The 27,512-nt window shown below is 36.2% G+C and overlaps 2 protein-coding genes across 2 annotated transcripts in view; one reads left to right on the forward strand and one right to left on the reverse strand.

Annotated features, from left to right (window-relative positions):
- Kat60 (katanin p60) overlaps positions 1 to 27,512 on the reverse strand; it is a 144,645-nt gene that overhangs the window by 29,516 nt on the left and 87,617 nt on the right. The window lies entirely within an intron of this gene.
- Positions 10,684 to 20,921, forward strand: LOC114350040 (leucine-rich repeats and immunoglobulin-like domains protein 2). The gene is made up of 7 exons (XM_028300673.1): positions 10,684 to 10,865; positions 11,729 to 11,897; positions 14,225 to 14,334; positions 16,330 to 16,442; positions 18,331 to 18,467; positions 19,649 to 19,801; positions 20,737 to 20,921. The coding sequence occupies exons 1-7, from the start codon at positions 10,692 to 10,694 to the stop codon at positions 20,919 to 20,921; spliced, it is 1,041 nt and encodes a 346-aa protein (XP_028156474.1). The 5' UTR covers positions 10,684 to 10,691.

Raw genomic sequence — 27,512 nt, forward strand, 5'->3', positions numbered from 1 at the left:
TCTATGTCAATTGCCATGACGTACGTTTTTGTGCCCGCTCTCTATTTTAACCGACTTCAACGCCATCTATCAACATTAGGTATCTAACCGGGGTAAAACGAAGTCCACGCGTACGAAGTCGTATGCATTTTTTTCTTGAATGGTGACCATACTATGTTCTACTTGAAAGGGTTTAATAAAATAAAAGAGTACAGATTTTATGAATACTTAATAATAATATTATCATTAAACATACAATATTAAAAAAAATACAACATAACAAACTTACAAAATAACTACAAATTAATACATTCTAATACGAGTAACTGTACGTTCCAAATTAACTTAATTATAGTTATTCCTCCGGCACATCGAAGTCAATTTTCTTAACTTTTGTGATTATTATCGTATAGTATAGTCTCCTTCGGAATTGCCTCCCCTCCTCGGCGTAGAGCCAAGAGGAGGCAGGGGCGCCGGTTTGACCGGGGCTGGAGAGCTCGGACAGCTGTCAGTACCTGTAACAATAATTCAATTTGTTTAGAGTATGCAATAAAAAGGAGTTTTTCAACTCTAAGTACGATAAACAAACAAACAACATGGACGAACTACATATGTGGGAAATTGAATCGAACACAGGACCTCCGGGTCGAAAGAGCTTCTAATAAGATTAAAGTGGCGAATTGTGAAAAATACTTACAGAGTGTCTTCGTAATTGTGAATTTGAAGTCAGCTGCCACAGGTACGAGTCTCGTGGCAACTGCTTGAGTCCAATGATACGGCGGCTCTAAAAATGAAATAAAATAACCACAGTTTAACCTCTTGCGCATCATAAAATTAATAATATAAAAGTATGTAATATTTACCGCTGATAGGTGAGGCCACGGGACTGACGGGGTAGGTCTCGGTCGAGGTGTCATCTTCATCAGGCTCATCTCCAGAGCTTTGCAAAGACTCCGTTGTTATCACTTCACATTCTGCGAACACAACATAAAAATTAAAGAATGAAAAACGTATTGCAAGATAAAAAATGCAGTGTTAAAGTATAAAAAAATATTACCTTCAACAACGTCATAGGCGGGCACGGCCAAATCATGCGGTTGGAAATCTTCCAGTTCCAAGGGCAGGCAAGTGAAAGGGCACATGCCCTTGTACTGGTAAAAGAAGTACTCGTACTCGGGAAACATTTTGGACAACCTTCCACTCTGGGCTCTGCGCTTCGACTGGCTGACAAGCTTTCCTCGTGGCGCTTAAGTATTATGCTTATCTATTATGTTCGATTACAATGCTTAGGTGATTAGATCTAATGACTGTAGGTACTCATACTGAAGACTAAACGTATACAAATAATGTTTTCTAATAGGGATAGCGATTATTTTCTGAGAATTGCTAATATAATTAGTTAAGCAAATGTTTGTGCAAGGATGATCTAAAAATAAACGTTGGTCGATGTTGTGGAGTACTTAACTATTATCGTTATTTTATTTAAACTTATCAGATTTCAGCAATTATTAACGCCCACTATTTGCAATATTCTCCATTTTAAAACAGTGAAAAAATATTAAATCACGTTTAAGTGATGGTTTTCGTGAAGAATCTATCACGGTTTTAGACTTACTTAAGCTACAAGCTCCGAGGCGCTACGAGCCTACGGCGTAGCAGTAGACTCTGCTGCTACGAAGGTGCGTCGCGCGATTACTGTATTTTTGTAGTAAATTAAACCTTCTACAAAAATATTGCTTTCTCAAAGTTTATTATTTGCTCTTTATCATTATTATTAATGTTATTGAACGAGAAAAGCACGTCGCGTGCGATAAAGAATTTTTCAACAGACTGAAGATACATCATAAGATATCATTTATTGTAGGTGTTTCGTTTGCTTTTCGCTATACCAAGTAGTACTAATACGTCAGTCTTCAACCTAAGCTTTATGTATTTAAAATAAGTTCTATGAATACAAAGTTCTTTTTAAAGTTTTATTTTCTGTAAAATTTTAATGTAACAAATGTATGGTCTGGAAATAACTTGAAACACCGATTTTTTTTTTGTATTCCCATTCCATTGTTATCACCTTGCCCTTGTCATAGTGGGTTGACCAAAATCCTGTCATAAGAATCACAAGATTTTTTAAGATATTCAGGCCTCTTCTTTTGTTTTCATTGTTGTTCTATTGTTTACATACTTACATTTTTATCTCTTACCATTACAGGTAATCCTTATCTATGTGTGGTAATTTCCAGTTACATAGAAGCTATGTCTTTGATGGATACTTTTAAAGTAAATACTTTACAATGTCACTTATCGTTAAGATCTTTTTGTTTCGTAGTTATTCAGTAGCGTCACGTAGACACAAGTTGTTGATACTCTGCATCAAAGGGCGTGAAATATAAACAACAGAATGTAATACAATTTCAGTTATACAACTAAATAGTTCACACAAAACTTAAAAACCAATATTATTTTTATTCGTAAATAGTAAATTACTTATAACATAAATACTAGCTAAATATTACTACTTACTACAATTTTCTATTAAATAAATGTCTCATAAAAATTACAAAAAAAAAATACATTTTCATAAAGAATTACAATGTACAAAAGGTGTACAAGTAGGTTGGTACATGATATTATTTATAATTGATACTATTAATCAAACAAATAACAATAATTTGGTTTAGTTCTCACGTAATAACTTTAAAGTTATTAATATTTTTAGATTTATTAAAAGTTTGACTAAACTGTTTTAGTGGCTTGTGGCCCATTTCCTTATCAAGCTTTTCTTGGCTGCTTTGGCTTTCCTCTTTTTGGCCTTTTCTGAAATAAAAACAATGTAATAAGTACTAGATGTGATAATGTAGTAATACACTATCAAGTTAGTGTTCTTAATATTGAAAAGAGAATTATTTTCGTAGATTCATTTTCGTTTTTGGCAGATTTGGCAGTTTCTTCTGAAAATCCAAGAATATTGTTAAATAATTCTGATAGATAAATAAATAATAATAAAAGTTAAATAACCAATGCAAAAATAGACCACAAATTTACCTTCAAATCTTTTAATCCACATGGTTTTTGGCTTGAAGAAGCGTGCTGCTTCCACCTTCACATTTTTATCTGGATTCGGTAAAGGAACTTTGTTCTGTTTGAGCACGGCGGTAGCATCTGGAAATAGACGATACAGTATAATTATCTGGAAAAAATATTATTTCAATTTGTCATAATATCGTAGGGAATAAACAAAGACATTTTGACTGTCGTTGACTTAGCTTTAATAAGATTCGACTCGGGGCTAATTCGCGGATACTTCACGAGGTCGTCTTTATCTGAAATTCAGGAGAAGGATTTTTGTTTTTGTGTCGTTGATTTTGAGTCCCACTGTTAGTAGAAGATCTTTGAGACTCGTGAAAATTAGTTTCAGATGACTTGGTTTCGTCCCTATTATGATTAGGTCGTCGGCGAACGACAGGCAAATGGGAAGGCTTATATACGAATCTTGATTTAGCCGGAGTAGAATATTTCTTCTTGGAGTGTTTAAAGGACGTCATATGGTGAATAAACGGGGTGCCAGTGGGCAGCCTTGTTTTACTCCTTTTCTTTTGGTGACGAACCTGGTTTGCTGCCCGTACCATTATTTTGAGGCATGTGGATTCATTCATGCAAGCTTTAATGATCCTATTGGTCAGAATCTTATTGGTTCTGGACACAAGAATATCTTTAAGGGCATTTTAGTCTACAGTGTCGAAGACTTTTTCTATGTCAATTGCCATGACGTACGTTTTAGTGCCCGCTCTCCATTTTAACCGACTTCAACGCCATCTATCAACATTATATCTAACGGGGGTAAGACGAAGTCCACGCGTACGAAGTCGCGGGCGGCCACTAGTATTATGCTGTTTATGCTAAAAGTGGCCTCATAAATTACGTGCACCATTTGGTCAATTAACTCCAAATATACCATGATTGATATTTTTAGAGGAGTTTTGAACTTCAAAACGCATTAAAAGTTTGACTAAACTGTTTTAGTGGCTTGATGGCCCATTTCCTTAGCCAGCGTTTCTTGGCTGCTTTGGCTTTCCTCTTTTTGGCCTTTTCTGAAATAAAAACAATATTTCTTCTTGGAGTGTTTAAAGGACGGAGTTTTGAACTTCAAAACGCATTGATGGGCATTTTTTTCTTGAATGGTGACCCTACTATGTTCTAATTCTAATTGAAAGGGTTTAATAAAATAAAAGAGTACAGATTTTATGAATACTTAATAATAATATTATCATTAAACATACAACATTTAAAAAAATACAACATAACAAACTTACAAACTAACTACAAATTAATATTTACATTTTAATACACGTTACAAATTAACTTAACCAAGGATATTCTATAATATCCTTGGTTAAGAAAATTGTCTTCGATCTGCTAGAGGAATAACTATTTATTCCTCCGGCACATCGAAGTCAATTCTCTTAACTTTTGTGATTATTATCAGTCTCCTTCGGGATTGCCTCCTCGGCGTAGAGCCAAGAGGAGGCAATAATTCCATTTGTTTAGAGTATGCAATAAAAAGGAGTTTTTCAACTCTAAGTACGATAAACAAACAAACAACATGGACGAACTACATAATTATGTGGGAAATTGAATCGAACACAGGACCTCCGGGTCGAAAGAGCTTCTAATAAGATTAAAGTGGCGAATTGTGAGAAATACTTACAGAGTGTCTTCGTAAATGTGAATTTGAAGTCAGCTGCCACAGGTACGAGTCTCNATACTTGTACAGTGTAGATGATTTTACAAATCTCTACAGCGTTAAGAAACGCAACTACATTGAAATTTTCGTAACGCATCCGAATACACTTACCCCCATTGCAAAAAGCTCAACTCTAGTTTTAAAAAGGGAAATCTGTATAAAGCCCCGAAAGTTTGTTGCTAAAAACGTTAAGACGTTTTATATTTTCGTAGATTGGTAAACGATTTATTATGCATAGATTGCATGACGAAAACAAGTAGTTAGTATAATAATTGATAATTAACGACGCAAATACATTTAGTGAAAGAGTTAAGTACCTGACACTTACGAGGCTTCATTAGTAAGTTTTGAGAAAAAGAGCTTATCATTGTTTAATTACCCATTCTTAAATTCATTAGCACAGGAATTTGACTTCGTATTCATGAACTTGAATAAACTATTGAATTAACTACGTATTACAGAAGCTTAGGTTGAAGACTTACGAATTAGTACTACTGGGTATGAGCGAAAAGCAAACGAACACCTACAAATGGTTGGAAACATTGTAAAGTAAATAATCATAAAAGAAAGTTAAACCTCTTCACTAACGAAGCTTCTATGTAACTGGTAATTACCACACATAGACAGATAAGGATTGCAACATGTAATGGTAAGAGATAAAAATATGAATACCTATGCAAACAATAGAACAACAATGAAAACAAAAGAAGAGGCATGAATACCTAAAAAATTGTTGTTGTTTTTATGACAAGATTATGGTCAATCCACTATGACAAGGTGATAATAATTGAGGGGAATACAAACATATTACAATTATAGGCGGCGTTGTTTCAAGTTATTTCCAGACCATATACATTTGTTACATTATAACTTTACAGAAAATAAAAATACAAACCCAGAAGCCTACATACTACGTCGGTCGACTACACACTACTAGACAATACAGTATAATTATCTGGAATAAATATTATTTCATTTGTCAAAATATCGTAGGGAATAAATAAAGACATTTTGAGTGTCGTTAATTAGGTCTTTAATAAGTTTCGACTCTTGGCTAAATTCGTGGATACTTCACGAGGCCGTCTTTATCTGAAATTCAGGAGAAGGATTTTTGTTTTTGTGTCGTTGATTTTGAGTCCCACTGTTAGTAGAAGATCTTTGAGACTCGTGAAAATTAGTTTCAGATGACTTGGTTTCGTCCCTATTATGATAAGGTCGTCGGCAGGCAAATGGGAAGGCTTATATACGAATCTTGATTTAGCCGGAGTATTGATATTTCTTCTTGGAGTGTTTAAAGGACGTCATCTATTACTATGGTGAATAAACGGGGTGACAGTGGGCAGCTTTGTTTTACTCCTTTTCTTTTGGTGACGAACCTGGTTTGCTGCCCGAACCATTATTTTGACGCATGTGGATTAATTCATGCAAACTTTAATGATCCTATTGGTCAGAGTCTTATTGGTTCTGGACACAAGAATATCTTTAAGGGCATTTAAGTCTACAGTGTCGAAGGCTTTTTCTATGTCAATTGCCATGACGTACGTTTTTGTGCCCGCTCTCCATTTTAACCGACGTCAACGCCATCTATCAACATTATATCTAACCGGGGTAAAACGAAGTCCACGCGTACGAAGTCGCGGGCGGCCACTAGTATTATGCTGTTTATGCTAAAAGTGGCTTCATAACATAAATTACGTGCACCTATTGTGCACGTAATGGATCGGATGGATGCACGTGGTCAATTAACTCCAAATATACCATGATTGATATTTTTGGAGGAGTTTCGAACTTCAAAACGCATTGATGGGCATTTTTTTCTTTAATGGCGACCCTACTATGTTCTAATTGAAAGGGTTTAATAAAATAAAAGAGTACATATTTTAAGAATACTTAATATAATATAATCAATACACATACGAAATTAAAAAAAATACAACATAACAAACTTACAAACTAACTACAAATTAATATTTACATTTTAATACCTACGTTACAAATTAACTTAAGTTTATTATTTTATTAACTTAACTTAAGGTTAAGAAAATTGTCTTCGATCTGCTAGAGGAATAACTATTTATTCCTCCGGCACATCGAAGTCAATTCTCTTAACTTTTGTGATTATTATAAGTCTCCTTCGGGATTGCCTCCTCGGCGTAGAGCCAAGAGGAGGCAGGGGCGCCGGTTTGACCGGGGCTGGAGAGCTCGGACAGCTGTCAGTACCTGTAACAATAATTCAATTTGTTTAGAGTATGCAATAAAAAGGAGATTTTTAAGTCTAAGTACGACAAACAAACAAACAAACAACACGGAAGAACCACTTATGTGTTAAATTGAATCGAACACAGGACCTCCGGGTCGAAAGAGCTTCTAATAAGATTGAAGTGGCGAAGATTTTAATGTGAATTGTGAAAAATACTTACTGAGTGACTTCCTAAATGTGAATTTGAAGTCAGCTGCCACAGGCACGAGTCTCGTGGCAACTGCTTGAGTCCAATGATACGGCGGCTCTAAAAATGAAATAAAATAACCACATTAAATAAGTAGTAGTCACTATACGCAACTTGCCAAGGTTCGCACTAGCTTAACCTCTTGCGCATTATAAAATTAATAATGTAAAAGTATGTAATATTTACCGCTGATAGGTGAGGCAACGGGACTGACAGGGTAGGTCTCGGTCGACGTGTCATCTTCATCAGGCTCATCTCCAGAGCTTTGCAAAGACTCCGTTGTTATCACTTCACATTCTGCGAACATAACATAAAAATTAAAGAATGAAAAACATAATGCAACATAAAAAGATGCAGTGTTAAAGTATAAAAAAATATTACCTTCCACAACGTCATAGGCGGGCACGGCCAAATCATGCGATTGGAAATCTTCCAGTTCCAAGGGNCTCTGTTTGTGTTATCGATAAAGTGTTCAAGTATTCTGTGGTTGATGGGAGAGGGCAAATACACTGTACAAACATAAATATCTCTAACTCTTTTACCAGCTGTCAGCGATAACTTAACCCAAACGTCATCACACGAACTTTCAAAGTGAAATAATCTGTGCGATTTGTACCTATTGGACACAGCAATCAGTACGCCTCCCCCATTACTTTTACAGTTGAAAATACTAGTGGCTCGATCTCGCCTATAGATTGTGTATTGACCATCAGTAATTTCTGAGTCATAAATATCACCTATTAACCATGTCTCTGTAAACATTATTATGTCATAACAACAACAAGCAATTTTTTGATAGATATCATTAAGTTTCGTTCTCATTCCCCTGACATTTTGATAGTAAATTTTAAGACCCTCGAAATTTAGGCAGTTATAGACTTATACAATATTAATACAGAAAAAAATAAGTTTATATAACTATCTTAATCTAACTTATCTAAGGCGTCAAAGTCTCTGATGTATTTGTAGTCGGCACCATCCGTTTTCCTCACAAAGATCCTGCCGCTGCGTATCCACACATACTGGTAGCCCAGTTTCTTCGCTTTAATCCTGGTTGCAGCATGTAAGTTCTTGTTTTCTGGAGACAAATGTTCGACGATGTAGATATTTTCTCTTTTGCCCGCAATGCCGAGCAGACTGCTGTTCAATTTTTCTTCAGGATTTTTATTTTTATTATATTTGATGGATGCAGCCAAGAATGTGTCACGCACACGTGGGCTATTGAATTGCACAACAATAGACTTGGGNTTTTGGAACAGTACAGCATTTATTTATGTTGATGAGTTAATGATGATGTAAATGGATTCTAAAAAAAACTTTCAGGATTACCTTAGAGAAATAATATTCGAGGTTTACACAAATGAAACGTTTAAAATTGAAACCCTTTATCTACTTTTTAGGATATGTACGCAGACATTTTAAATGTAATTCAATCCATATTCTCAATGTGTATAATTCCATTTTTAGTACCAAATAAATATTTTTTCTTTCTTTTAAAATGGGTTTTTCGGAACATGAAAAAAAAAATACTTTTCAGTTTGTTTTGTTAATTGCAGGCTTGAATTAGTCTGATGTTTCCGAAAATATTTCAATAATATTTTTGTAATTTTGCGTAAAGCCGCGGTCAGTTCGATTCAGCTATATCTGATGCACCACTGACGGATTTCGGATTCGACACCACTTAAGTATGACGTCAATTTAGATACCACAATCGATAGAAGAAAGAAAACAAAGTTTGAACATACGAGAAACTAAGCTGTGCCCGCGACTTCGTTCGCGTGAAAATAATTTGAATAAAATTTCCCGTTTTTGCAACATTTTTCTTTACTGCTCCGCCCCTATTGACTGTAGGTGATGTTATATTAATAAATAATAATATAGCCTAAAGCCTTCCTCGGTAAATGAGCTATTCAATACAAAAATATTATTTCAAATAAGTTTTTTATTATTTGTTTAATATAAAACTATAATTTTACCAGGTCTAATTTAGCATTTTTTTCTGCTGTCTTATAGAGTTGTTAAGAAACTAAAGTTGCAAAGTCAGTACCTCCATTAAGTTTGCTTTAATTGTACCTACCTGGACGGCTGCCAGACAAGGCTATTTCTTAATCACTTTATTTTCAAACTAACGACTAGAGTCCAAGTTTTCTTTAAGCCACAGTAAAGTTTATTCAATTTCATTTCTAAGTTTTGCTATTTTAATTTATATCTGTTCAACCGTTCTCTTTTATCATTATTAAAAATGTTGTCTACTTTTTAACACAGAAAATGTACTACATGTCCAAATAATGTTTAACTTAATTGTAGAATATAGAAATTGTGTCGAATGTTAAAGCTTTGATCAAGAAACTGAGACAAATTGAATTCTATAGATTATGTACAGTACACGAGGCCTGAAGAAATAGAAATATAACAAGAAGAAAAACATAAGTAGGTATTCCATGGAGGCAAGGAGTTAAGTACGCGACATTCTTTTGTTTCAGAATTCTAATTTTACTAAAACAGTAGGTACAAAATGAATTTTAAACTTTAGCAAATTATAGCCCACGTGCATAAAAATAAACGAAACGTCATGATAGGATTTGCCAAAATTCCAGTCAGAAATAATCAAATGACTAGCAAGCTAACTTGATGAGCCCATTCATATTCGGTTTATTAGTATTCCCCCGCCGTTTCTATTCCTTCCGCTCCCCATACAATACTTGGAGCCCGTAATATCAGCAAATGGCGGATATAAGGAAAAATGGAGGGAAACAGAATTTAAATATTCATTAAGGGGCACTCACCAAAAATATTGTTTTCACAAACGCAATTAGAATTGCACTTAAATTATTTCTAACTCGATACTTTTTGTGTTACAAAAGTTGGAAATACGAGTACTTAAAGATGGCTATTATTGTACAACACAAAAAGAAGACTTTTTGCAGAAAATTTTGACCTTTATGTCTCTAGTTTAAGGTTCAAAATAATTGTATTTTTTTTTGGCTCGACTCTACAAGAAAAATAAGAATTCCTGCTTTACGCTCCTCATAAACAAGGTGATGGTGTTTTTATGTGGTTGCTTGTACATTCGTTATAAAATTGTTGCAGCTGGGGTACAAGGATTTTCTAGAGATACGCAAGTCATTGCTGAAATATTATCCTGCTTGCCTTTCGTCTGTATTATACAACGAGAAGGTTGAAGCTAGAATGAGTAAGCAAGAGCTGAAAAGTGTGTAGTAATTGTGCAAACAGATTTCTGTTTTGATTTAGGTATTATGATATAAATTATCATAATAAAACAAAAAAGAATTAATATTTAAGGGCAACACTACAAAATTTTTTTTAAATTCATCTCTTTACTTCTGCACTGATAACAAAATGTTCATCACGACCCTTTATTCATTTATCTGACTCTTTATAAGCCTCAAATATTAAGTACGGGAATACTGCTAGGACTATCTTAAGTAACCTTCCATGAATTAATTGCTTTTAAAAATCTAACAAATACACTAATGAAGTCCATTCTCCTCCCAGGTAGCCTAACGATGTTGGCGCGCTGGCTGGTCGCCTGCTGCGTGGTGCTGTGCGCGCGGCCGGCATACCCTCAGGGCGCACAGCAGTGCCCCGCGCCCAACACCATGACGCCTTGCAGCTGTACCGTCAAGAAGAACGGGCTCGACATCCTCTGCGAGTTCACAGAGCAGCAGCATATACAGAAGGTGAGGCTGTCACTGCAAGAAGCAAGCTTGCTCTAGGGCTCTTAGATCAGAGCCTCAGGGCACGCAGTAGTGCCCCGCTTTCAACATTCTGACGCCCTGCAGCTGCATCGTCAAGGAGAACGGGCTCGACATCCTCTGCGAGTTCACAGAGCAGCAGCACATACAGAAGGTGAGGCTTGTCACTGCCAGAAGCAAGCTTGCTTTAGGGCTCTTAGATCAGAGGCTGGTACATCCACAGGGCGCACAGCAGTGTCTCGCGCCCAACACCATGACGGCATGACGCATGCACCGTCAAGAAGAACGGATCGACATCCTCTGCGAGTTCACAGAGTAGCAGCATATGCAGAAGGTGAGGCTGTAACTGCAAGAAGCAAGCTTGCTCTAGGGCTTTTAGATCAGAGCCTCAAGGCACGCAGTAGTGCCCCGCTTTCAACATTCTGACGACCTGCAGCTGCATCGTCAAGGAGAACGGGCTCGACATCCTCTGTGAGTTTACAAAGCAGCAGCACATACAGAAGGTGAGGCTGTCGCTGCAAGAAACAAAGTTTACCTCCTTGGAAGTAAGGCTTGTGTGTGTAAACACGGAGCGAAAGTGAGATAACTAAACGATAGTCAATAGTTCGTGATTTCAAACGACTTTCCTGTTATAATAAACCTTCCTGTTACACGAGTAGGTTATATTATAGTAATAGACCCTCAGAACACCTTTGTTTTTTAAACAGAAAGCTTTTGAACTGACGTCGTAAAGGGGTTTATTATTTATCAATTACCAAATCTGACCTTGCCCTGGCCTTGGCTCACGTCATTAGTCACATGGAAACAATATTCGTCGACATTTGAATAAATTATTGTTTTGCTTGCAGGCTATGAACACACTTCGCTCCAAACCGATGATAATTTTCTACTTGAAGCTGCGACACAACAACCTGGCAAAGCTACCGGCGTATATCTTCTTGGGCCTGGACATCCGCCATCTTACAGTTCACAACAGCAGCTTGGCTGTCATCGAAGATTCCTCGCTGAGTTCTATCGGTAAGAGTTCACACGTAGTTTGGAAATTTCAGATGTCAAAGTGCATTCAATGGAAGGTTGATAATAAATGTCACTTTTGATCTAACATTATTTTTTACCCGACTGCGCCAGGTTACGTTTTTAGATATAAGTTTTTGCATTTGTTTGCTGGATAAATATACTTAAACTACGCAAAATAGCACAAATTAAATAAATATTTTTCTCCACCATTCGATTGTTAACAAATCAACCAATTTTCTTGTCAGCGGACTATAATCTACCAGATTCTAATTAAATAAAATCGTCAGATATGATAGCCAGATCTTTACAACTATTAACATAACAATTTGGCGTGTAATTATATCGCTCACTCATGCAAATTGGGATTAACCAACAAGGCTCATTACGCGCTGGAAAATTCCCTGTAGTGGCTACGATGATCGGAAAATATTGGGCAGACTGCGGTTGTGAACTGAACACGCTATTTTAATTGATGTTTGTTACTATTTGGTTTAATTTTACCTTTAATTATCTATCATTTATTAAGCCCGAATCTCCAGTCTAATATTATTTAGTAGTTACATCATAAATAACGTAAGCTAACAGCTAACCAAGCGGTAAATGTAACTTACGTATTTTTTCAATTCATTAGGAACAGGAAAATGTAACGCAGCAGTGTCTTTTGTCCAAATTACATACATCACAAGAACCCGTTGTTTTATGCTGGTACTTTGTTTAACAAGGATGTTTGACAGACACATTGTGTTGTGAAACAAGAGTTATGTAACATTTATTTTTCCTGGTGTACGTCAACATAATTATACATTTTTTTCATCGTTTTTGGTTATACCTAGTTGTAAATTAAAAAAAATGTAACAGGCAGGTACAAAGTTTTGTTTTCTTATCTCTTTCTATGTATTAAGCCTCATTTAGGGACCATATTTATATGTATAGGAGAAGTGGCAAATAGATCTTTAGTCAGCCATTTATTTTGCCATAGTTTTACTATTAGTTAAATTAAAACGAATGTGAGATCACCAGTAGACTACTGGCGATAAATAATAACATTAACTTGCGTGTACGTACATAATTTACAAAAGCTATATTTATGGATGAAGTCACTCAGACAGAATAATGTCACTCACATAAAAAGGATAGCAGGTTTTTGTCACTAACATAGAGAAATATCCAGTAAAATAACGGAGTGATGCCGTTTGCTCTGCCGTGACAGTGATGAAACGCTGTAACATTCCTCAATTTCAGCAGGACGACGGGCAAAGCCTGTTAATCTGCAAATAGCTTTGATGTCAGCATTCTGAAAGCGACAAAACATAACAACGGCTTTTGGCATAGAAAAACAACCGGGATAATCCAAATGTGTCAAAAATAGCGCGTTTGAATCACCAGTTTACTGTATATTTATCTGAAAGTTAAAACAAAAAGGTATAGGTAGTATTCATTATAGAGTTTTTACACGTACCTTCTCGTACTTAGCGTATTTGATATATTGCTATTCGGTACTTAACTATGAAATTAGCGTTTATTAGGGAACATTAAAAAACAACTCATTCGACATCTGGATTTTTACAAAAGTAACATGAAAGTAATTATAAATAAACAGTATTAATTACGACTTAATTATGAAAACAGAAGAAAGAACTGCTCTTTAAAATGTAAATTTAATTTTCAGTGGGAGGCTGTATCGAAAGTAGGTTCATTAAATGAACCAGTCACTTTAAGAGTCCGAATTCCAATGGTTTTCAAATAATTTATTCGTTGATCCAATATGCATGTGATAGCTGAAAGCTGCGCTATTCTAAGCTTAATTGACTCCAGCTGATTGGTTAATAATGCAGGAATCCGTTAGCTCGCCTGTATAATCTAATCGGGCTCGTGTTCCGAGATTGTTTACTCTATAGTTTAGTGTTGATTAAACTGCACCGTCTAACTGTGATTAATGACAAGGGTCAGATGTCGCTGTAGGTCTAGGAAAGTTATTTGATTAGGACATGCAGTTGGTGATTAAAATTTATTTTTGACTGTAAGAAGAGGCAACGACATATTGAGATAATTTCAAACAGTTGTAATAGGCGCAATTTTGAAACAAAAATGTTAAACTCGTATTTTAAAGTGTACTGTTACAACATTGATACAGATCGTAGTTATAGCAATGCCAAATCAAGCATTTCAAAATTTTGAATAAGATTTAGGTGGTTCTTAAGGGACATAAACTTTGAGAGTTGACGGGAATTTTGCAGAACAAATTAAGCTTTCGTCTTATAGAACTATTCCAAAAGAATTTAGATGGAAAATCATCAAAATTGTTAACCAAATCGTTATTCCCACAGGAAACAAGCTGACGCAACTGGACGTGTCCCAGAACAGCCTGGCTACGATCCCGACCTCGTCGTTCACGCATCTCAACCACTTGCTCATCTTGAACATGAACCACAACAAGGTATGTTTTTTTTACTCTTATATTTGACTGAACAATGCATCTATACCACTTTTATATTGAGTCATACTCGTACGAGTAGATATTTCGAATGCAAGAGTTTAATGCCCGTTTTCACCATCAATGCCTAATTTTTAAGTGACACCTATGAAAACAAAATTCCTGTTATGTGTTACCATAGGGGTCACTTAAAAATTAGGGGATTGATGGTGAAAATGGGCATAAGACTTTCATCTGGAACCCTTTTTGGTATTAAATGGCCAGAAAAATGGAAAACTCTCTTTAGAGGATGTCCGACCCCTTCACCGTTCGGCTATCATGGCTTTAATTTTATTACATTACTAGTTACTACACTCAAACATAATACAACTACCGTGTCACAGAAGTCTTCCATTAAAATAGTCATCAAAATCCACGTCACTGATAGCAGAATTACCTATTATGTAAATATTTTTCAACAGAAAAGTTGCGTTAACGCCGTAGCATGTTAATCTTTGTTATTAATAGTCCCTAAAACCTTGACTTAAGACTTCAGTCATTAAGCCCGCCGTGTTCATTTAACTCGCTTTAATGACTCCCATAATTGCGTGTAAGAGAATCCCTGAACACGATGCCTCACACTTCGGTAATTATTTACTGAGTGATTTAACTTGCATAAAGTTTTTTTGCCGTTACCAACCGGTCAAAATAGAAATCATTGCAGGCATTGAGGCCTATGTTCAGCAGTGGACGTCCTGTGGCTGAAAAGAAGATGATCAAAGTTTTTGTGATGAAACGAAGGCAGCCATTGCAATACAAACATTTCTTTACCTACAACGGAGAAGCTTTTGGCCTGCATCTCACCTGAAAAAAACTGAACCCAGTTTAATACCTTTTGCTTTTAAAAATTCATGTGATTTTAGTGAATTATCAGAAACATAAATTCGTAGCAGACCATTAGATTATGAAAATAAATGAAAGTTAATATTGATAAGCGCTTTTACAAATTATCACATTTACTATTATCACCGAAAGCAATATCCTGGGACTGTGAACTATTCTAAAGATCCAATACGATATTCTCTTATTTTCACAAAATAATTTATCGCTAACAAACTTCAACCATTTCAGCTAGAGTTGGAGTAGCAAAATGGCATCAAATATTTAACCTCAAAGTCCTCAAACCTACCCGTTCTGTATTCAATTAATCTGCCTGTCAGTTGGTTAGTTAGTTACAGCTTAGGCTGAGTTGCACCACCTAACTTTGACCGTAACTATAACTATAACCGGCGTTTTTTGTATGGAGATTGACAGATTTTTGACGTTTGTCTCAGTTAAATTAGGATGGTGCAGCAACCCAGCCTTAGCTTTGACCGTAACTATAACTATAACCAGCGATTTTGTATGGAGTTTGACAGATTTTTGACGTTTGTCAAAGTTGAAGTAAGATGGTGCAACCCAACTTAAACCCAACAAAACTAAAATTTTTCAGAAAACTCTCAAAAGCTAAGTAACAAAAGTTAGTCTATTGAATTTATTGAGCTTATGATACGGGATGATAAAAAGAGGATAAAAGGATGAAGTCTCTAAGGTCACAATCTTGAAAGGATGTCCAAGCATAATGATGTGTTCATATGCTTGAATATCGACTCAAGAATGTTTGTAATCTACGCTGAGTTTAACTAAACATTTGAGCTTCATTTCCTAAAACCGACAATAAAGTAATCGTATCGTCCTCACAAAACATTTCTCCTACACTCATTTAAGGCTGGGTTGCACCATCTTACTTTAACTTTGACAAAATGTCAATAAGCTGTCAAACTCCTTACAAAAAAACACCGGTTATCGTCATAATTACGGTCAAAGTTAGCTGGTGCAACTCAGCCTAACTTTCCAATAATAAGTACAAGACCAAGTGCACAACACAACAAAACCTTTCAATAAATACAAGTACCTATAAACTAGGTATGTACCTATTATATAAAAGTACATACCTACAATATGTTTGTTTGTTCAAAGGTAACCGCGGTGCACAACCGCGCCTTTATGGGGCTAGACACGCTGGAGATCCTGACTCTGTACGAGAACAGGATATCTGTCGTCGACGGCGAGGCTTTCAAGGGGCTCGAGAAGTAAGTACCTTCTGGAATACCTTTCAAGACCGCGTAAATGCATTTTATGTTGGGTATTTTCTTGTATTACTCTACTGAAGCTGTTAGTTAAGTTGGTTACGTTTTAAGAGCTGTATTATTGCAATTTCACCAACTTTGCTTAAAAATACCCAAGTTTGACGTTACTCTTAGGGACTTTTTATGCAATTTATAATCGGATACGTACCTATAAGAAACAAATTAAAATAACTAAGATTTTGCTTGCAAACTACATATTTATTGTCTGTTTCTAATGGTCTCCCGATAACTTCATACTACGCGTAAAATTTATTGATTTTAAAATTCACAAAAATACTGACGATTTAAAACTATGAAAATATTTTGTTTTCCAAAAAACATCATATCATAATCGTTTACGGCCTACACAGGCACAGTATCTATACACAAAAATACACGCACTTGCCACGTAAAGTGCCCATTACATTTTATTGAAAGATAAAAAATCTCGAAACAACAATAATGGTACCTACTACAAAAAATCGCAAAGCGTAGCACATTAACTTGAGATATTAGAGGAGTTTTATATGTAATTCAGGATAAGCACACAGTAAAATGGAATGACAAAAACTGTTCGTTTCGAAGTGGTCTCTAAACATTATCGACTCGAAAACAAAATGTTTGCTGTAAAGCCACACGCTGTCCAATGAAACGTGAAATACTACGATCGAGTACGTTACAGTCTCAACAAACGACTGTTTAACACCAGCATGTATGGAGCCGGGTGTCCCTAACGGTTTTAAAGCAAAGCGTGTCACACTTAACTGGTCAACATCAAATTATACGACAAAACCAATGAAAGGGAATGCCTACAGCCCTTACAAAATAAACATACTTGCGTGGAATGAGACACTAAATAAATAAGTTCATAGTTTAGTTGGACGTTAAGCATTTTTTACTGTTGTAGCTTGTTGTTAGAAGCGACAATAACCCAAAGATGTCGGGTCAGATCCAATGAACGCTGGTTTGAACCGCTCGGCACCGCTGGACTATTGTGGTGAAAGCGTAACACAAATTTTTAGCTAACCATGCCCTCGTGGTTAGCTAAAAATTTGTGTTACGGTTTCATAGTCCCCCCTGTTAACCCCTGTAAACAAGACTATTCTTCGAAAAAAAAACTGTAATCGATTTTTTTATTGTCAAGTCTATTGTATTTGAATAACATCTTGATCTTTTAGGTACTTACCGTATTTCTACAGTCTTATTGATTTATATTATAAGGAATTCCAATTAACTTCATACATTTATTTACTTGTAAACGTATTAAGTATCTTAATCAAAAATATTGTCAGAGGTACTGGCAACTAGGAGGAATAAATTACAAGTCAAATCAGCCGGATCTGTCTGCACGAGCTCTTCAAATTGCGTCGCAAAATGTACAATTTGCTCAAAGTTTTATGGCGGCAGAAATGAGATCGCGGAGTTTGGACGTTGCTCACCGACATGCCGATACTTGGGGAAAATTGTCAAGAAAACTCACGTAGGAAATATACAAGATGCTTTTTGATGTTGTTAAATCAAATTCGCAATGAAGAGGTCTGTGATTGCTAAGAGTATCTATACCTAAAGGTACTCTCAGTATTAATACAATTTATCTTTCCAACTAGAAATATACCTACATTTTATTTTGTCTGTGATTGATGTTACGAGTACTACGAGTATTTAGGCAGAATATCAAAATATGGAAAATCTAAAATGTTTTGATTACTTAAGTTCTAAAAACCTATTTAAATGTTACCTAAGGAGGTACTCGTTTTTGTCAAAGAATTCTCAAGTCCTTTAAAACGAAAGCTGAAACACAAAAACTTTCAAATGCATTGCAATGGCGCTAAACCGTTTATCTTGTTCCTAGGAAGCTGAAGCGACTGAATCTTGGTGGTAACGACCTGACGGCGGTGCCGCAAAAAGCGCTCGCCTTGCTCGAGAACCTCAAGAAACTGGAGATGCAGGAGAACCGTATCGCTACCATTACGGAAGGAGACTTCGCCGGTATGATTTAGGAATAAATTATATTATTACTTTTATTATACAGGGTGTTTGGCGGAAGAAAAACTTCTTGGGTGTATAGGTAAGGTCATTTTAAAAATACAATTTTCGCCCATTTTACCCTAAGTGAGCTTCGTGAGAATTTTGAAAAAATAAAAACAAAAATATTAATTAAAAAAACATACGGGTCGAATTGAGAACCTCCTCCTTTTTTTGAAGTCGGTTGAAAAGTAGGGCACTTAGAGTCAAATGGGCGAACTTTTATTCTTAAAATGACCTTACCTGTACAAGTGTACACCCACGAAGTTTGTCTAACCTTCCGCCAAACATCCTGTATACTTCTCTAAAGATACCGTCTATTGGGATACCTACTGAAATAATATCGTAAACTTGATTTTTTGTATTGAGTTGAGATATTTTATTCGGTTTTTATATTTTGTACCAAATACCGTATAGTGTACCGTATGTATACACGTGTATCGATCGACAACTACTGAAATTTCAAATTCAGACCACTAACCTCTAGTTACTCCAAAGTCGACATCTTTCGTAGGTATATTTTTTCCAGGAAATGAAAGCCAAGCATTTATATACAATTCTTATTCGCTATGTTTTGATTAGTATGTTTTTCTCCAGAAAGAGGATATATTTGCAGACACTGCTTTAAATAATACCCAGAAACCTAATGTTATTAATTAAGCAGCTGAGCTTTAAAAAATCGACAACTTTTAAGTACAAACAAATATCTAAATCTCTGTTAAAGTGTTCGTGATTATCTATATATATAAAAGAAAGTCGTGTTAGTTACTTCGCTTATAACTCAAGAACGGCTGAACCGATTTAGCTGAAAATTGCCAGGGAGGTAGTTTAGAGCCAGGAGAAGGACATAGGATACTTTGTATCCCGTTCGAAATTAAAAAAAAAGTCTGCTTATTTATTGCCATTAGGGCGGAACAAAGTTCGCCGGGTCAGCTAGTGTAAGTATAAAATTCAACGTCTTCCCTAAGTAAACACTTGTAACTATCCGAATAACTTCCAAAGCAAATTGAAACGTGTCCCGAAATTACTTCGCCGACATAACATTAAAGTGCCGTCGCATTTCATTAAATCCTCGTCAAAATTAGCAACTTCAACTCTCAAATAAAACCTGAACGGAATTCATAATTAATGCAAATTTGTTCCAGGTTTGCGTAACCTAGATTCTCTGGGGTTAGCACACAACCAGTTGCGTGAAGTGCCGGCTCAAGTGTTCTCCCATCTGACATTTCTGAACTCTTTGGAACTCGAAGGAAACCTAATTCAGAGGATCGATGAGAAAGCTTTTTCAGGACTGGAAGGTAATGTATTCTGCCTTCGCATCTTTGATATCTGAGAAAACGATTCGGTTTTACCAACAATATTTAGATGCGATATTTCAAATCGACTATAAATACAGCCTTTGTCTTTGTTTTCCCGTAATGTAAACTATTCTGCTGTGATTTGTTATTAAAGGTTGTGTAAATAACAATACAACAATTTTAGTTGTACCTAACCGTTGCGTTTTGTGGAAACATTGATTAAAATATGAGAACTGTTTTCATTCTAGTTAAAATATTCACGGAACTGTAATTAGAAATGCATAATGTTATAATGTAATCACTAACATAACGAATACCTAACATACCGTGAATACAAAACATTCTAAACTTTGTACAGGTATTCAAAATTGTGCGAAGTCATTCTAGCTTTCAGCTAGTTAAAATTCAAAACGGGTTTTCTAATTAAAATTCTAACGGTGGGCTGGCCAGCCTACGTGGCATTCTGAAAAAAGAATGAATTCAGCTTTTATCTGTTGTGTGAGAGTTTTAACCGACTTCAAAAAAGGAAGAGGTTCTATGTGGCACTCAGCATGGGGCACACTGAAAACCAGGGTCGTGGCCTTCCTCACCGTGGGCCACGGCATATGCTGAGTGGGGTCCCATTGCGATGGGCATCGCTGTGCGACAGGATGCCACTGCTCAGTTTACTTTCTCTTCCATTGTTTATTTTATGTGTTACCTCTGTCTTTTTAGGGTTTTTTTATTTACCTCTTTTATTTATTTATTGATAAAGGTACACCAACAGCAAAACACATTTAAGACATTCACAGCATACAACACATATTAAGGTTTTAGTTTAAATATGTTTGCCAATTACAGGTATATACAACAATTTCCAAAACATTTTTGTCTTTTGTGATGTCCGTTGCAATAAATGTTTCTTTCTTTCTATGTTTTCGATTGCATTTTTTTAGAAAACCTTCAATATCTCCGTCTCGGAGACAATCGGCTGCACGAAATCCCCTCGGAGGCGCTTCGTCCGCTGCATCGCCTACGTCACTTGGATCTTCGCTCCAATAACATTACCTACATCAGCGAAGACGCATTCACTGGATACGGGGACTCTATCACGTTCCTCAACCTGCAGAAAAATATGTAAGTTTAAATGATTATTTATTTATTATTCCTATATAATTATTCTACTTCTAATATGAGGGAATCAAAAGTGGCTCCAAGTGGCTCGTGTACCTATTTTCGGTAAAATTTGGTTTCGTTTCCTTTTGATAAAATCCCTCAAAAAGTTATGAATATTTTTTACGAAATCAGTCGTTAAGACACTTTAGGCAAGCACCTACTGAAGCTAAATTAAAAGGAATTCAGTTATTCTGTATTTGAATGAGGAATAAATTTTCTTTCATTACCTCAGCTTTAGGATTAATAAATATTTCTCTGCCTATTTTGTTTGAAATAAATTGTGCTCTTTGCCTTATTCATCAAGGAAATTATGCCGGCAATGGTTCACAGCTTTTATGATTTAGTTCATCAAGCAATGAACCTTTTTGTATTGATATTGATAAAAGTTATTTTTAGAATTTCATCGAATCCCCCGCATTTTTTCAAAGCGGCAATATCGACTGCTTATTCAGCCAAAACCATAATTTTGAACAGAGGCGAGACTTTTCTGGTTCAATGAATTTCGTTTAAATGAACGAACGATTAATTAAAACCTTACTATTTCCCCGTACGGTCCCAGTCAGTAACCGTTCAACACACTGTCAAAAGTTTCACTTGCAATTTTGCCTCTCCGTAACGAGTTAAGGACTAACTTCATCCTTTGTAGTGCTTCCCTAGTAACCCTGCCCACATTATAATAATTCATAATCAAACTAATTTTCCCTAAGAGATCGCTTGCACCAAAGTTATTTTTAATGGTGAAATGAAACACCCTCAAAGTAATCCGCACTCTCACGATAATGGGTGAAACTTCGAAGAATTCAATTTTCTAAGAGTCTGCGTTAACGACATAAGTACTTAGTAGGTACATCTCGTGTACTTTAATTAACTGCTACCTACGTGAAAAATAGCCTATAATACAGGGTCCTTCTAAACTAGCTACATTCCTTTTAATGGGGGCATCTATACGGTACACTGNAATATACATACTTCCACAAAATTACAGCTTCCTAGTGCCAATAGATTCCAAGCAACACCTCGACAGACAGACAGACATATCGAAAGACTACGGAACCCTAAAAACAGTTACGCAATGTCCCTTTATTTCGTAAAACTTCTGCCCGCGAATTCGTCCGCGAGGAATAGCCTTCATTGACAAATGGACGATCTGACACTGAAATAATTTTTCAAATCGGACCAGCAAGTAGTTCCTGAGATTAGCGCGGTCAAACAAAAAACTCTTCAGCTTTATAAATTAGTAAGTATACGAGTACGAGTAGTAGGTACCTAGCTTGACGCACGTCTGGGATGCAAAAGTCTCTTTTCCAAAATCCTTGTCCTGAAGAACTGAAGCACAACTGAAGCAACATTACAAATTATAGTCAAATTATACTCTATATCGATTTTATCAGTCCTGTAGTAAGTCCACAGCGCTTTAGTCACATAATAGCTTCCAATTTGGATGCCAAACGTCTCATTTCCAGAATCCTGGTCCTGAAGACTGAAACACAATGTACCTACCATGAGTTTACGTTAGGTACGCTCGCTAGCGAGTACGTCAAAAATCTCTATGAAGATTTTGTTTCTTGAAAGTAGCCGCTAGGGGCGCTGCACAATATGTCATACAATTAATGTAATTTTTTTACGCAGTCGCTAGCGAGCTCACCTAACGTAAACTCATGGTAAGCCTACTGAACCAACGTTACAAATTATAGCTACCTCATAAGCTCGATCTAATGTACCAGTCCTGTAAATTCCTGTAGTAAATCCACAGCGCTTTAGCCACTTATCCAGTTGTTTCAATACCAAACTGGTGTCATGTGAGCCGGTCGAAGTTTAAGTTCCAAAGTCATTAGTCGGTCGAGGCGTGCGCTTGCAACTTGACAAGTTTTCTTGCATGCAGGGCTGAACATGAGTACAAGGAAACACATTGGTCGTAAATAAATAATTTGACACACCCGTATTCACAAACTTTGCTTGCTTAAGTGAACGCACAGCGTTGAATAGAGCTCTGTGATTGGTTCGTGTGTGACCCTGTGCGTCCACGCGCACTGTGAGACCTCATAATATAATGTTTGTGAATACGGACGTTAAAGTTTTACTTTGAGTACGAGACAACATAATAATATTAGAAAGAAAGAAAGAAATATTTATTACGATGAACATCACTTTAAGAACAAAGAAAGTATACGGAAAAAAGACATAAAGCACATAAATATTACAAGGAAATAAAAATATTTAACCTCGTAATGCCCACGGTCCTACCAGTAGTACCACTAGTAGGACCTTGGGCTGCAACTACTCCCTGCAGTCACGGCTTATTATAGTTCCAAAATACTGGACTGTCCTATCGATGACATTGACAGTGGGGCGCCACCGTCAATACCGGATCGCTGGTTCCGATTTTTGCCATGTTGGAAACCATATAGTTGAACGATGGTAGCGCCCCTCTGTCATTGAGTTTGGCGGGACAGTTCAGCGTGGGTCATCTATACTGAGCAGATGCCATTGATGTCTGTTGTTTAGTCAGAAGTTGTTGTTTTGTTTGTAATAAATACTTTTCTTTCTTTCATTCATTTATTACGTGGACCTAAGGATGCTCTAAAAACATGAATCCTATTTGAAGCTCAATTCATTGGAAAAACTGTAGTTTAACTAGCTCTAAATAGTTTACAAAAACAAAAAAGGATTTAGTGTTAAAAGGCTTCTCAAAATACAAAAGGAGGTTTTAAGTTAAATGGAATGCCGTTGCGACGCTTTAACGACATCTAGTGAAAAGCTCGAGCGAGATACGGGACTAATTTCCACCTCTTTTTTCCACCACAATAACCCTGTATAGCTAAGATCTAGATCCAAAGGAAACCCAACCAGTGAAGGTTGAATAGTTTCAGGTTTCACCTTACTGTCTTGAAACCGCAATATCTTTAATCAGATATCCGAATGGGATAGCCAGTGACCTAAAATTTAATGGTTTTCCAAATTGCAACACTGGCAACCCTGTTGAAAAGCATTAAGAACGGATCAGTCCTGATGCAGTGGCGAACTTAAATCCGAAACGAATGCTGCACTTTGCAGCACTAACGAATGCTTGCGGCGAAAGTGTTGCCAGTTGCGAACTGGATTGTTTATCACGAGATTTTGGCTTAAGCAGAAGTGACTTAATATTTTTGAGTAATAACGAGTATTATTCGTTATTAGCTACTTTTATGAGAAGCTACTGAGTTGCTATAGTAAACTTTAAAAACCCAATAGCTACGAGTAGTAACAAATAGTAGAGACTCAATTAAATGCCATCAAAGTAATTGTTATGTAAGATAAGTAAGTAAGGATAGATTTCAAATCTGTTTTTACCTACAACTTCTTCGAGTCTGAGTAGGTATCTAATTTAGTCCTTACATTTCAATCAATTTTGTAGGTGATATTCGCCGAATCGTAGCAAATTAAATTAATAGTAAAAACCCGTGAAATTTTCAGGCTAAAATCCGGTAAATGGTATAGGTATTATTTGCTGGTACTGTTTATAAATATAACTAGTATTTTAAAATGTAGTTCTGCAATTTTATTTTTGGCTCCACATCTACAGTACAAGGTTAGGAGTAATAGCGTGTAAACCCATCAATTTGATGTATGTGCTGAATGTTTGCGAATGCTTTCAATGGCTGAATGAATTTCGCGATGTTTGCTGCAAACGTTGGCCCCAATGTTGGTCTCATTCTCATGAATGCTACGTCCAACGTGAGGATCTAGAAAACAATATTGTCACGAACGTAGAGACAGGCTATTTTCTAGTACACACTTTGGACGAGTGGCGTTGGAACCAACATTAGGGCCAACCTGTAGAGCCGGCCTTAATTTAGTTCATCTATCAAAGCGATGTGTTTGAAACGTCAACGGATTCGATACACTCGTTCCATGGCCTTTGAAAATGGTAATTCATTTGTATTGGTTTTGAATTTGAATTTGAAAGAATTTGAATTCGGAAATTCATAACAATATCCTCATTAGTCATGCCAAGGCTTAACTCTAAACTACTGTATACAATTACACCCACTTAATGGCTACTTCAAATTGACATGCGGATTGAATTCCATAATCGCTTTCAAGGGAAAAACGCGTTTAGGGCCCTCGCCCACAGCGACTTTTTGTAGCGATGCAGTCGCGCTGCTGTATGCTGCGCGTTAGTAGCGCGTTGGCATCACTTCTGTAGTGCGTTGCAAATGCGACTAACGCGCGTTAGTAGCGATACTCTCGCTCATTTACGAAACGCGCGAAAAAAGTCACCGTGGGCGAGGGCCTTTACATAACGAATTAAAAAAATATATTTGACCAAAATTGTAATCCTAGTTCAGACAGTTTGCAACTACTCGTCACTAACTAACTACTACTACTAACTGCTAACACATCCAAAAAGGAAAGATCACGATACATGATCTCCGCTCCAGCTATTTGATAAAACTACATAACAACAAAAGCAAAGCAGCAAAAGTTTTCCCAAAACAGCGTCCTGTTCCCGGGCATACTATCAGCTAAAAACGGGCACCACTCACCTAGGCAAAGGGGTCCATTTGACGGATTTCAATCATGAGATGCAGAGATACCTGCCTTTGGCTAAGTAAAGAGCGCTGTGAAACCAGTGCAGTGAAATATACGGCAGATAGTTCGGAGCGGGATCTTAAATCTGTGAAACCCATCTGTGAATTTTGTATTAAACCTAGTCCTGTGAGTTGTCATTTAAAATTAGTGTATTTATGTATGTTTATTTTATTAATGTAATAAATATTTGTTCTTAGACAGATCAATAGAGTAATCGGTGTAAGTACCTGTCAGGTAACAATCACAGATGTAACCATCATTACACAGCCACTAAAAGAATACATGTATGTATATGTATCCCACCGCCGCTCGACTATTGTATTGAGCCCACTCGTAACACAAGCTTATTTAGCTTACCACGAGGGGCTAATGGGACTATTAGTAATTTGGGCAATACAAATTGGTAATAATCTTTAAAAAAAAAAAAAAAAAATGTATTTTAAAGAATATACGATCTACATTCAAGAGCAGATTAGCAATTAGCAACAAACGTAACGTACTAAATCATTAAATCTATTAACTACTAAAAACCAGTCAATACTATGCATCAGGCCCGAGCTTGTGATTCACTGCCAAGAACACTCTACATTTCTATTCACAGTTGGATAATGTTTTCGTAATCCAATCCAAAATATTAATCAGTCAGTGAATGCATCCGTGACGTCATAGATTTCAATGTCGATGCGCTGTTGATACGCTGCGCTATTTCAGTCTGGGAGATTGGATTTTTAAACATCCTGAATGCAACGTGGGTGGGTTTAGTTCGCTCCAATATTATGTATCACGATAAGAGTTTGTTCATTTGTACAAAGTTAGCGAATTAGATATTATACGAATACTTTAATAGAGCATCTCTGTTCACGCAAGACGTAGGTATAGGTATTATTTGCTGTAATTTTTCAACAAACACAAAACAATATAGAGATGAAAATATTTAAGTTAGATTTTGTTACTAATTCATTGTATTGGGGTTTTACTTGGCAAGTAACTTATTTTCTTTCAAGTAAGTAATTGAAAGGAAATGTTGGCGCATTTTCGTGTTAAGAATCATTACTGACAATGATAATGATTCAATGTTCAGTTTTCTTTAAAACAATTTTTTTAGCGGTTCAGTCCGCAACACGCGGCCGTGTGTTTACAAAATTTGTGTTTCGTCAACCGTTCAACTGCCGAGTAAACATCGTCCTAGACTGAAACTGAATTTGTGAAGCGATGGAGGACCCGCTATCGGCACTGGATCAAAGAGGTGGCGTGTGCGCTTCACTATTCACTTTTGACATTACTCGTAGATCTATGTAGAGTGTATACAGAGTTTAATAAAAAAGTTTATATGTTACAGAGCGTGTCTATGTACGAACAGCACATTAGCTAAATACTGTGTGTTATGTATTGATTAACTAACATTAACTTTATGTATTGCTATTTTTCATCAAAATGTGTTTGTATGTATTTTTTATGAAAAATATTTATTCCAACTAGAAAACATCTAAATTATTACTTATGTATAAACGCCACTCTTGTAGCAGAGTTTTGGGCTGACACTGTGTTAGAGTGGTGGTGGTAAAGGTAGCAGGGAAGCGCTGGACGCAGGCCGCTACCAATCGATCAACGTGGAAAGTATTAGGGGAGGCCTATGTTCAGCAGTGGACGTCCTATGGCTGAAATGATGATGATGACTATGTTAGAGTTGACGACACGACAAGTAGAGGAAGAAATTATTACAAACAGATTGTATCATTAATTACACAAAGTCGAGTACTGTGTGGAGACCAAAGTGACATCCAGCATAATATTAATATAATTAATAGCGAGAATAAATTTTATAATAATACATTAACTTAAAATGACTTAAAAACTAAAATTTAAAAATTAATAATTATAAAAACTATTTACAAAATAAAAAATACTTCACCCCCAGCGCCGCAGTCAGGAATGGTGCCCAAAAGGCTGGCAGCATTGCCACGTTAAATGGCCAGGCTAATTC

Source organism: Ostrinia furnacalis, unplaced genomic scaffold (assembly GCF_004193835.3).
Source record: "Ostrinia furnacalis isolate ACB-3 unplaced genomic scaffold, ASM419383v2 OfSCF0780, whole genome shotgun sequence".
Classification (NCBI taxonomy): domain Eukaryota; kingdom Metazoa; phylum Arthropoda; class Insecta; order Lepidoptera; family Crambidae; genus Ostrinia; species Ostrinia furnacalis.

Coding starts and splice junctions, on each gene's coding strand:
- LOC114350040 (XM_028300673.1), top strand. CDS start 10,692: ATGTTGGCGCGCTGGCTGGTCGCCTGCTGCGTGGTGCTGTGCGCGCGG. Junction 11,898..14,224: donor TTCCTCGCTGAGTTCTATCG/GTAAGAGTTCAC, acceptor TTATTCCCACAG/GAAACAAGCTGACGCAACTG. Junction 16,443..18,330: donor GCTTTCAAGGGGCTCGAGAA/GTAAGTACCTTC, acceptor TCTTGTTCCTAG/GAAGCTGAAGCGACTGAATC.